This window comes from Momordica charantia (assembly GCF_013281855.1).
Source record: "Momordica charantia cultivar OHB3-1 chromosome 3 unlocalized genomic scaffold, Mcharantia_2.0 BLBB01000003.1, whole genome shotgun sequence".
Taxonomy (NCBI): Eukaryota; Viridiplantae; Streptophyta; class Magnoliopsida; order Cucurbitales; family Cucurbitaceae; genus Momordica; species Momordica charantia.
Window position 1 is genome coordinate 1627656 of NW_028275161.1, and position 12038 is coordinate 1639693.

The following is a 12038-nucleotide window of genomic DNA, read 5'->3' on the forward strand; positions in this document are numbered from 1 at the left end:
AAGAGAGTGAGTGACACCTATTATAGGTGAGAACTAAATCGATCGATTATCTTTTTGTTCTAAGTTAAAGAGAAACCTACAATCATTTTTACTACTTCGGGTCTAACCAAAGGAAAGAATGTACAAGGGAATACAAAAGCAAAAAAAAAAAAATAGTCCAAAAAAAGGAAACTCAACCTGTAAAAATGTGCTCCAAATGTTCGACAAGACATGTTGTAACTGATAATTACAGAAATGTTTGGTAAAGCCCTACAAAGGGTTTTGTCCTTATTCTTCATCCTCCTGCATTCTTCATTTCTCGCCCCAAAGTCTGTAAGAGGCTCCAAAAACCACCTTCCACATACTTGAGATGCATGTTGTTTAAAATAAATGGCAGATAAAAAGAGTATATGAAATAATAAAGAAAAATGTCAGGAAAATCCTTTTATACAACAATCAATCCTTTAGTTTATAAATTTAATTCCCCTCCAAAAAGAAAAATAAAAATCGTACAATTTCCATTGTAGCAGAGAATCATTCACAATTGAATTGCCCGCAGAGCCAAAATAAACAAATGAGAACCCAACAAGATTTAAAGGGATCTCAAACTTGGCTTGAAATAAGCATCTGCTTTCTGTTGGCCCAAAAAGAACTGTTCAGCTCTGAATTTGATATATATAATGTTGGGAAATTAAATAATTTTTCCGTCCACATAAGATATTCAAATACAACCACAACAGGTTATATAATAGATAGATTAAACTGGTTCACTCTAAGTATTACCTTAATGTTAGGTTATGATTGAATTGTAGAGCTTTAGTTTTTGAGTTTAGTACTAATTCAAGGGTATTAATAACAGCTTCAACGTCACACTTCCACCCCTCACCTAAGAATTAAACAACAAAAAAGAAAGAACAAAGAGTTGACTGTGAAATAGTTGAGTGATTGCTATCCTATATTTGATTGGCAAAAATATGGAAACCAAGTTCGTTGACTTGTTTTTGTTGCTGAAAGCTGAAAGCTGAAAGCGGATTGCGGTTGGTTCTGGAGAGGAAAAAAATGGAGGGCATCTACAGAGACCCCAGCGCAGCAATCGAAGCCAGAATCAAAGACCTTCTCTCGAGGATGACACTGAGGGAAAAGATCGGGCAGATGACCCAAATCGAGCGCACTGTGGCCACTCCCTCTGCCATTACAGATTTCTCCATCGGTACATTATTCGTCGATTGAAATTTTTATTGCATTTCTGCTTCGATTGATGAATTTGATTCTGCAGGGAGCATTCTCAATGGCGGCGGCAGCTGGCCATTTCATAACGCCTTGTCGTCGGATTGGGCCGACATGGTCGACTGGTTCCAGAAGTCGGCGCTAGAGTCGCGTCTTGGAATTCCGATTATATATGGAAGTGATGCTGTTCATGGGAATAACAATGTTTATGGCGCTACCATTTTTCCTCACAATGTTGGCCTCGGGGCCACCAGGTTCATCAATCTCTTTTTTTTCTTTTCTTTTTTTTTTTTAACAATAAATATGAAACTTTCAAGTTCTAAATTTACTGGTTGATTTGATTTGATTAAATGATTTGCTTTTATGTAATTAATTGATATTATTATTATCCTTGTATCTTGTAGAATCATAAAGGTATGACAGTAAAATGTTACAATCATAAATTTTGATTTCAATGATTTGAAATCAATTTTGTTTCCCCTGCAATTAGTTATTTTGAATTATTTTCATCATTTAAGATCAAAGGTATCCGCGATCCATTTAATCAGATACCAAATATTATAAGTTTTCTAGGCTAAATTTAAATTAAAAAAATACCATAAACTTTTCTAAAATGTTCCAATACTCTTTGGTGTTCAACAAAAATTAATATGACAACTAATTACTGAAACCTGCAAAATTGGATAGACAATAGAGGAGGAAGAAGATTTTTTTTTTTTAGTACAAAAGTAGGAAGAAGTCATTTAGATATGAAAGGATAGAGATATTTTTGAAAAAAGGACCAAGATTGGTTATTTCCTTCCGAGAGATTTACAAAAATTGTACAAAAGAAATAAGTATTTATATATAACATTAAATTTAAAATTTCAGAAAAATGACATATATTGAAAATTAATACAATCATATAGGACCAACAAAATGTCACACGTTAAAAACAATACAGAGTATTGATATTTTTATATATACATGTTTATTTTCTGTCATTTAGTATAAATACATATGTATTTTATGTGATTTAGTATAATTTCATTTTTTCTTTTAAATAAGCATTTTTTTAATTCATGTTTTATCTGTTTGTCTACGAGTGGAGAAATTCTAGGTGAATAGGTCTTGTTGCTGGTTCCATTTTTTTTCTTCAAAACATAAAAATAAATTTATTATTATTATTATTTATTTATTTTGCAAAGGAACATAAAAATAAAATTGCATTTAAGTATCTATTCATTTCTTGAATTTTCCTTTTTTATTATAACAAATTAGAACCATATTTTAGTAAAATGTTTCTCATCTCTCTCGCATATTAAATTAAAAAAAAAAAATTAAAACGTTCATTGAAATTAATTTTTCAAAATAAAATATTAATATTTTTATGTTGTATTTAATTTTTTAATATTTGTCATTCCTTCTCTAATTATAAAATTATAAAATAATACATCTTATGTATACATGATTTTGTTTTTAGTTTAAATTTTTTAAGAATTATACTTCCTCCCTTGAAATTTTTCTTAGAAGAATTCAAAAAACAATAACAAATTTTTTTAAATGATTTTTGTTTAGTTTTCAAACTTTGATTTAGATATAAAAATATATAAAAAATTGGTCAGTAAAACAAAGAAGCGTAATTTTCAAAAATATAAAAAAAAGAAAGAAAAAAACAAAAAAACAAAAAAAGAAAAAACAAAAACAAAATGATTATCCAGCCTTAAATTTTGTTGTGCCCTGAGTTAAAATTTATACACAATTGTCTGAAGATTTCTTAAAAGTTAGAAACTTGATGTAGTAAAAGTTATCAGACCAACAATACTTGTGTTTATACAAAAACAGAAATAAAAAATAAAAAACAAGGGTGAACTATTCTTGATTTCTACCAACCTTTGGTTAAGGCATGTGTCTCCTACCAAAAGATCATGTGTTCGAACCTCACCCTCATGTGTGTCCTTTCATTCTCCAACTTTTGAATTTCACTAAAAAAACTTGACTCTTTAAAAATTAAGAACTATTAAATATTAAACGATTAAAAGAGATATGCAAAAATTGTTTTATTATTTGCTTTTCTCTGAGAAATTATTTGTTTTTCTCTGGCTTTAGTAGAATCTCAGTATACTTTAAATGGATGACAGAGATGCTGCTTTGGTAAGAAGGATTGGGACAGTAACAGCTCTAGAGGTTAGGACGAGTGGGGTTAACTATGCATTTGCTCCTTGTGTTGCTGTAAGTAGTAATGCTCAGCTCAAATTATATAAGAAAGTTAAGAATTTTGAACATGGTTTCCTAAAAGAAGATCTTTATTTGTTATAATTTGCTATATTCTTCCCTTTGGATATTCTATTAGAGTGCAAGTTGTATTCACTACAAATGATTACTTCAGGTATCGAGAGATCCCAGATGGGGAAGGTGCTATGAGAGTTACAGTGAAGATACTGACGTTGTTAGACAAATGACTTCCTTAGTTGAAGGCTTGCAGGGGAAGCTGCCTGAAGGATACTCAGAGGGGTATCCATTTGTAGCCGGAAGGTATAGAGACAAGTTTTGTCCATATTTCCTGTAGACACTGTATTTGGTCTGGTTTATTTTTAATTTTAATTTTAATTTTAATTATTTAAGCTTTATAGAGAAAGGTTTTGTCCATATTTCATGTCCATGTTTCATTGACTCTATCGTCACTTATGTCTGGTGAAAACAATTGGCCAAATAATATAATAGTAAGCTCAGTACATTTGCATCTACTGGCCTTGTAGATCCCTTCTAATTGATACTGTCTTTCTATTTACCCTAGAAATAATGTTATTGCATGTGCAAAACATTTTGTTGGAGATGGGGGGACTCATAATGGTGTGAATGAAGGAAATACCATTTCATCTTATGATGACTTGGAGAGGATCCATATGGCTCCTTACCTGGACTGTATTGCTCAAGGAGTTTCCACTGTTATGGCATCCTATTCAAGCTGGAATGGAGGTCCGCTGCATGCTGATCGTTTTCTGCTGACAGACGTTTTAAAAAATAAGCTCGGGTTTAAGCTACGTAGGACAATATATATGATGTGTGAAGGATCATATTTTTGCTTCTCATGATTTGTTAGAATTGAAATTAATTTTAGTTTATACTCCTTCATGGTATCAACTTATACGAAAAGTATGTATGATATAATGAGGCTATTACGAAATATTTACTCATAGAGGCTCTCGTCACAATAAGAAAAATAAAGGAAAATTAATGATTCTCTCTCCTCAAACAACCTATATTTCTCGAAAAATAGAAGAAAATTTGCTTAGAGTGTTTATGGTGGATTTGTAGTTGTCCCTAGGTCCATTTTAGTTTTCTATTATTAGATCATCATTTCCCTTATGCTTTGGTTTCTATTACTGCTAATGGCTGTTACACTGCTGGTGTTACTTGATGCAGGGTTTTGTGATATCTGACTGGGAAGCACTTGATCGTCTTAGTGAACCAAGAGGTTCAAACTATCGGTCTTGCATTTCATCTGCAATTAATGCTGGAATAGACATGGTGCGTTTAACGTCCAAAATTCAAACTCATATTTTATTGGTTTCCAGAGTTTTGCATTTACAAGGACTAAACTAATCGATATGCAGGTGATGGTGCCCTTCAGATACGAACTATTTATCAACGACTTGCTATATCTGGTTGAATCTAAGGAGGTTCCAATGGCTAGAATCGATGATGCTGTTGAACGAATATTAAGAGTGAAGTTTGTTTCGGGTGTTTTTGAACATCCTTTCAGTGATAGATCATTGCTGGATCTCGTTGGTTGCCAGGCAAGTTTCCAACTTTTGTCATATACGAGTAGTCTATATAACATTTGTGATTACTGTAACTCTTAATTGAGACAATTAGACAACTTTTGTTGCTCTTTACCAGAGAAACATAAATGTTATTCTCTAAGTTGACAACATTTCTCAACATCCACGATCTTCAAAGAAATCAAATTGTTTAGTGAAGTACTTATAGGTAAGAATGGTAAAACTAGGCTTAGTGGTCATTACCAATGAAAAATGTGAACGATTATCACTGAGAAACATAAGAGATTAGACCTAATGAGTTCAAACCATGGTGTCTATAACTTATCTAGAAATACGAGTTATTAATATATTACGAGTTTTCTTGACAACTCTATAGAGTATTGGTCTAGTAGTTATCCTCTTAGATTAGTCAACGTTCAAGCTAGCTTGGACTATTTCCAAATAGCAGAAAAAATGTTAAGAGCCATTGAGTAACTAAGGACCGGAAAAGAATGAGCAATGACTATTTTTCACTGCCATGTGGAGAAAATGCGTTGGGTTGATGAGTAGTGTAGTAATTGATCAAATACTTGTTGTTGAACCAAGTCCTCTATGTTGTAAATGCTACAAGATCAGGAGCTTGAACTATCATTTTGACTATAGCATTGGTTGTCCAAAGACCAAAAATGTGGCTTCTGTTATAGCTTACAACTCATATTATAAAAGAACTCAAATAAGTTCTGTACTCCAAAGTTTTTCCTACTCAAACGTACGTTTCAAAATTCTCTTTTGAAGATTCTTCTTTTAATCTCCCTTTCAGCTTCACCGAGATGTAGCGAGAGAAGCTGTTCGGAAGTCGTTGGTTCTATTGAAAAATGGAGAAAATCCAACGAAACCCTTTCTTCCATTAGACAGGAAAGCCAAGAAGATTCTTGTTGCTGGTTCACATGCTGATGATCTTGGATTTCAGTGTGGAGGGTGGACAGCTACTTGGAATGGGACGACCGGCAGAATCACAGTTGGTACATAACTTGCTTCATTGTTAAGGATGAATAAACAACTACTCAACATAAAAGCTTAATTAAATTTATGGATTGGATAAATTTAATTCATATATAGATATCTAAACAAATTCAAATCTCGAATATTGCCATATATACTTGGCACTTTCAACTTCACAAAAAATGAGTGGTGTTTTTATTAGGTACCACCATCTTAGATGCAATCAAAGAAGCAGTTGGAGACCAAACAGAAGTTATATATGAACAATATCCATCAGCAGACACTTTAAATGATAAGGATATATCTTATGCTATTGTGGCTGTTGGTGAAAGTCCATATGCCGAGTTCGCTGGCGATGACTCCGAGCTCATTATACCCTTAAATGGAAATGACGTCGTAAAAGCAGTGGCTGACAGAATCCCCACACTGATGATTCTAATATCTGGGAGACCCTTAGTTTTGGAGCCAACAGTACTGGAGAAAGTAGAAGCTCTCATTGCTGCTTGGCTTCCTGGAAGCGAAAGAAGCAGAATCACAGACGTTATCTTTGGAGATTACAATTTCACCGGTCGTTTACCCGTTACATGGTTTAAAACGGTCGAGCAACTGCCAGTCCATGCAGAGAATAATTTGCAGGATTCGCTATTTCCTTTCGGCTTCGGGCTATCATATGGTGAAGAAAGCTCTTCTGCGTGATCACATAAGCTTGGACTCATGAACAGATTTGGATCCACAGAGCTGATGAAGAAATTGACTGTCCCTCCTTGTCCTTAATATAGGTAAGGTTCATCCAAATCTTTCCACTCTTATCCCCATTGTTGAACTATGTATTTGTGCTTACAGTTTATGGGAAAGTTTGTATTGTATGTCTTGTCTTTATGTTGTGCTCTTATATTTCACCAAATGTACTGGCTCAGATCTATGAGAATAATGTGTGTTTGTATAATAAAAACTGATTGTCTAATATATGTTGTGGCCTGTTTGATCAATCAACTTATGTTGTTGGGGCAAACTTGCTAGGCTGTTATTATATTTTTTGTTAGTTTATTTAATTATTTTTTAATCTATTAGTGTTTGGGCCAGATTAGGTGCACCTAGACTAATCTTACTAAATTACTACTTCACCGTACTACATCTGGTTACCAAGAAAACTCATAAGATATTAAATCCTAGGTACGGCGTAGCCACCATCATGGTTCTTTTTCTACATTCTTTTTGGGTGGGGTATTATAGGAACATATTCCGTTGGGGTTGATGGAGTAGTGGGCTGTTCTGGATACTTTAGCTTACCATCTGTTCTAGATAAGGATGCTTCAACATTGTCAACCTTAGACGTCTTACCCTCTTTACTATCCTCACCTGACTCGTGACCCTCTAATTCTATGGTCTGTGTTCCACTGTCCTTTTTGTCTCCCGACTGCTCTGTATTATGCCCTAAAGTCACGCTAGCTGACTCATTTGGCTGTTTGGCCTGACCTCTTTCCTCGAAAATTTCATTTTTGGCTCTCTCTCCATCATTGTATTCCTCTTGCTGATATGCTGAAGGTAGAGCTCGACCGCTTCACAGTGTTAAAGCCTTGTATTATTGCTTTTTGCCATCCCTTTTTGGCTGCTCCATGTCACTCAGGAGCACTCCCTTTGGCATGTTTTCAGTTCTGTTGCCAACTGACCAATCTGTACTTCCATATTCCATAAGGATGTTGCATGGCTCAGAAGTAACGAGGCTTGACTCTGAACATTGGCATCATTTTTTTTATCATGTAAGCCTTAAACATCTCTTCCAAGCTCAACGTCTCAAGAGGCTTTTGAGTGACCTGTTGATTCTGCCCTGAGAAACTAGGTGGATACTGAGTCTTCTATGGATATGCTTAAGCATTACTTGTTCCGAAATCGTGTCCCGATTGATTTCCCCCCCCCCCCCCAACTAAAGTTGGGGTGGTTTCTCCAACTTGGATTATATGTATTCCCATACACATTATTTCTATTCTGCTGCGGACTATCCAAGTAAAACATTGAGGCGTGATTGCCTGGACAATTCTCAAAATCGTGTTCACCCTCACAATACGATGCATAGCATTCACCTTAGCCTTGGATGCTCCAGCATCACTTGAAGTTGCATTCTTCATTACTATATTACACAACCTGGAGATCTTTAAGTTTAGATATGCTATTGGGTCCTCTGCCACTAAACATTTAGGTGTTGTTAATTATGTCGCCTTGGATTTTCACTATTGATGCTTATTGCGGGAAACTCTCTCCAAAATACCAAATGCCTCTCCATATGGTTTTGACAACAACGTTCCATTTGTCGAGGCATCTATCACCAAATGTGTAGCCTCATTTAATCCGTTGTAATAAGTTTCAATTTGGATGCAGTGTGGTATGCCATGATGAGGGCACTTCTGGAGTAGTCATTCAAATATCTCCCATGACTCGCTTAAGGACTCTCCAGGAAGCAGTTGAAAGTTATTGATTCTATTCCTAAGCTCTGCATTTTTGAATGGTGGGAAATATTGCATTAGAAATTTCACAGCTAAATCATTCCATGAGGTAATAGACTCGGTAGGCAAGAAATCCAACCATGCTCCCGCAGTGTCCCTCAAAGAGTAAAGGAATAACTTTAAGCCCATAGCCTCCTTACTGACTCCTTCTACCTTAAATGAATCTGCCACTTGCATAAAATATCGTAAATGTTTATGAGGATCTTCTGATGCAAGCCCATAGAATGGCCCCACGTTCTGGAGCATTTGAAACATTGTCGGCTTCAACTCAAACCTATTAGCTTTAATTATAGGATCTGCAATTACGGGATTGAAGTCATAGAAAGTTGGAGCCACGTATGCTCTAATTTCCTGCTCGGTATCATCAGCGAGCAAGACAGCATTCAAGGGAGGTATTGGCACAGCTTGGTCAGCTCCAACCCTTTCTATCCTCTCTACCTCCAATTCAGGTGAATTTGGTGCATTCAGATTCATTGCAACTTCTCTATATTGTACCCTCTATTCAGCCCTTCTTCGTCTTAATGTATGCTTTAGTTCTAGGTCAAATGCAAATTCGAATGAAAGAAAATCATTCATCATTGCACAAATTACCCGAAACAAAAGTGAGGAACTCATTAAGCACCGTATTCCAAAATATCAAAAATCAAGATATGAAATCTAGTTCCCTGGCAACAGCGCCAAAAACTTGTTCACTTCCTGACAACTAGGAGAAAATTAGTACAAGTATACACTAAATAACCCGTCGTAGCATAAAAAAAACAAGGTCGTCTCCTCAGAGAATTAGATTATACTTTGATTCAATAATTTCAGAATACCAAAAGAAAAATAAAAAGATGGTTTAAATCAGATTGTTGTATTTAAATTGACTTAAAATAAGAAACAATAGCTTGGAACACAGCAGCTGATTTTTAGACAAGACCTTAAAGCATCCAATACAGAAAACATGCAAGTTACTCGGAAGAAACGATTTGAATGTAAATCGAGGGGGATTTTGCTTACTGCTTTCACTTAATGATATTTATGCAATATCGATTCATAAATACTGATTGCCCAGATCGTCATGGCTCTCTCCCGAGATACCAAAACATGTTTTAACTCAACTCCCGCCGTGATTAAACAAGCAATAAATTCAATCCACAGTAGGGTGAACCTCATCCCTGAGTATTCACCATCCTAGTTCAGAGATAGGAATCTACAGCTAATAGAAAGATACAGTTGCATCTATGTTGATTTTGTAAAAACCTTCCTCTGGTGGCTTCAAAAAACTGGATTTCGGGGATGATTCTGGTGATGAATTTTGGCCTCCGTTGTCGCATGTGTAGAGCGATAGTCATCCATATAAGAAAAGACCCATTCAGCTATAGAAGATGTCCCAAAAGACTCCTCCCTCTTAAAAACATTAGCATTCCTCTTGTTCTGAAGACCTCAAACGAAAACAACCAGCTCCATAAAATCTACCAAATTAATCCTTTCTTTCCAATCCCTGAGCCCAGAAACGGGTCTTGATTGTTGACAAACGACAATAATGTCAACAATTTAGAGAGTTACCACAACCTCAAAGAAAACTTGCAACCCTAAAACACATGTTTTATGGGATCAAAATCGACCAAAGAAATGGGTCTATACAGACCAAAGAGGCCCAAACCAAGCTACGATGGAGGAAAGATCGAGCCGACCTAGGCTCGGTCTCGACCCCTACTCAGCCTGGGCCGAGCCCATCTTCCCTCCTCTCTCGTTGGTTGAGGTGCCCCGGTCCATGAGTCCTTGTGATCCAACAACAACAAATTAGATGAGCTCAACAAGAAAGATATGGAAGACAGAATTCTTATAAATAGAACTACAGACTAAACCCTAGGGGTAAGCAAAAATACCCTAATTACTTTACTAAGTAATTCTCCCATAGCTAACTTAAGCAACGGAGCCTGTGTGACTGAAGTCACATCGGTTTAGTGTTGCTCGGTTTTGCAGGTATTCAGTCCCGTGATCATCGAGTTTGCTTCAATTTTGACGAGAACCAAGGAAGCCAAATTCCAGCATCAATAATTAACACCGTCTGTGGGGAGCGATACGATACAACCGAGCAACATGAATCTGGAAGAAATTCCACGACGCTCTGATGAGGACCACCATCCGAGGAGGAAGCTGAACATGGATGCTCCCCTGTTAGGAGGAGTTGAAGGTGAGACGAGTCGGCAGATTGTCGAACAAATTTCTAGAAAGAATGATCGACAAGTTCCAGAATATAGAGAGGAGCCATTCGAGATCCCTAGGGTTGAAGTTCCTAGGTAAACCAAGGACAAGTTCGCGGCTCTGGAAGAGAAGGTTGAGGGAATGTATCAATGCATGTCCCGATTACTCCAGCAATTGGAACAGCGAGAAGTGAGCCCACCACCCCTCGTCAAGGATCCTCGGAAGGGTAAAACCCTAGAGTTGAACGAGGCAGAAGAGTCGACTAATAACGCCCAGAGCAAGTTGAAGATTGGAAGGAATGATAAGTGGCGAACCTGAATCTTCGACCCATCGGGTCAATAGCAGGTCATGAGGCAACCGAAGTCCCCGATACCCAAGGGGGGCAAAGAACGCCAAGATGACCGAGGAGACCTTGGACTTATCGACAGGAAAGGTCGTAGGATCGACCTGAACCATCGGAGAAGCTGTTGAGCCAAAAAAGAATGGATTCGACCTCGAGGAATTAATAGACCAGGCCGACTCTCCGTTCACAGAGGAAATAATGGGAGAAAAGGTTCCTCCAAAGTTTAAGCTCCCGGTCATAAAGCAATATGACGGCTCGGTCAACCCAGTGGATCATCTCAACGCCTATCGTGAATGGATGGACATCTACGGGGTAACAGAGGCGATCAGGTTCCGAGTGTTCTCCTTCACCCTAAGTGGTTCAACCAGAGTTTGGTTTCGACAATTGAAGAGGGGGTTGATTTCGAGTTTTAAGAAGCTGGCTAGGGCATTCCGACTCAGTTCATAGGAGGACGAAACAGAAGCCGACCAGTGGCCTACCTCCTGACCATAAAGCAGAGGACGACAGAGAGCCTAAAAAATTATGTGGCTCGGTTTAATGAAGAGAAGCTACAGGTTGAAGGTCTAACCGACGTAGTGTCCTTACTGCTTTCACGTCCGGCGTGAAAGATGAGCACCTAACATTCTCGTTTGGAAAGAAAACTCTGAGCACCTTCTCAGAAGCATTAAGCCAAGCCCATAAATATATGCGCATAGGGGAATTCTTTCATTCAAAACGAGAACCCGAGGGAAAGCGTGTCGAGCAAAGTGCCAAAAGATAAAGGTCTGGAGAAAAGCAACAGGGGTCGAGATGGGACATAGCAGAGGCCAAGCGAGATCGAATTGGCCAAAGGGATCCACCCGAAAGTTCAAGAAATACCTCGACCACGGAGCCACTCGAACAAATGCTAATGGAGATTAAAGACCAGAACTGCTCAGATGGCCAGAAAGGATGAAAGAGCCGCCAAACAAAAGAAGTAAGGGGCGATATTGCCTCTTTCATCGAGACCATGGCCATACGACACATGACTGCTTCGACCTCAGGGAAGAAGTGGAAGATCTCATTCGAAGGGGA

The 12038-nt window shown here is 37.3% G+C and overlaps 1 protein-coding gene and 1 non-coding gene across 2 annotated transcripts; both read left to right on the forward strand.

The window, feature by feature from the left end:
* Positions 1 to 915: 915 nt before the first annotated feature.
* LOC111018940 (uncharacterized) lies at positions 916 to 7542 on the forward strand. Its single transcript, XM_022295207.2, has 9 exons — positions 916 to 1189; positions 1256 to 1460; positions 3327 to 3417; positions 3575 to 3720; positions 3983 to 4224; positions 4610 to 4716; positions 4803 to 4985; positions 5770 to 5971; positions 6154 to 7542. Exons 1-9 carry the CDS (start codon positions 1039 to 1041, stop codon positions 6645 to 6647), a joined length of 1821 nt encoding a protein of 606 aa, XP_022150899.2. The 5' UTR covers positions 916 to 1038; the 3' UTR covers positions 6648 to 7542.
* Positions 7543 to 8333: 791 nt separating this feature from the next.
* Positions 8334 to 8440, forward strand: LOC148212142 (small nucleolar RNA R71). The gene has a single exon (XR_015790066.1). It is a non-coding gene; the product is annotated as a small nucleolar RNA R71 (small nucleolar RNA).
* Positions 8441 to 12038: the final 3598 nt, after the last annotated feature.

Bases quoted from the DNA above. Each gene is read 5' to 3' on its own strand.
- LOC111018940 (XM_022295207.2), top strand. From the start codon at position 1,039: ATGGAGGGCATCTACAGAGACCCCAGCGCAGCAATCGAAGCCAGAATC. The intron at 4,717-4,802 runs GTGCGTTTAACG...ATCGATATGCAG, and splicing joins TTAATGCTGGAATAGACATG to GTGATGGTGCCCTTCAGATA. The intron at 5,972-6,153 runs GTACATAACTTG...TGTTTTTATTAG, and splicing joins GACCGGCAGAATCACAGTTG to GTACCACCATCTTAGATGCA.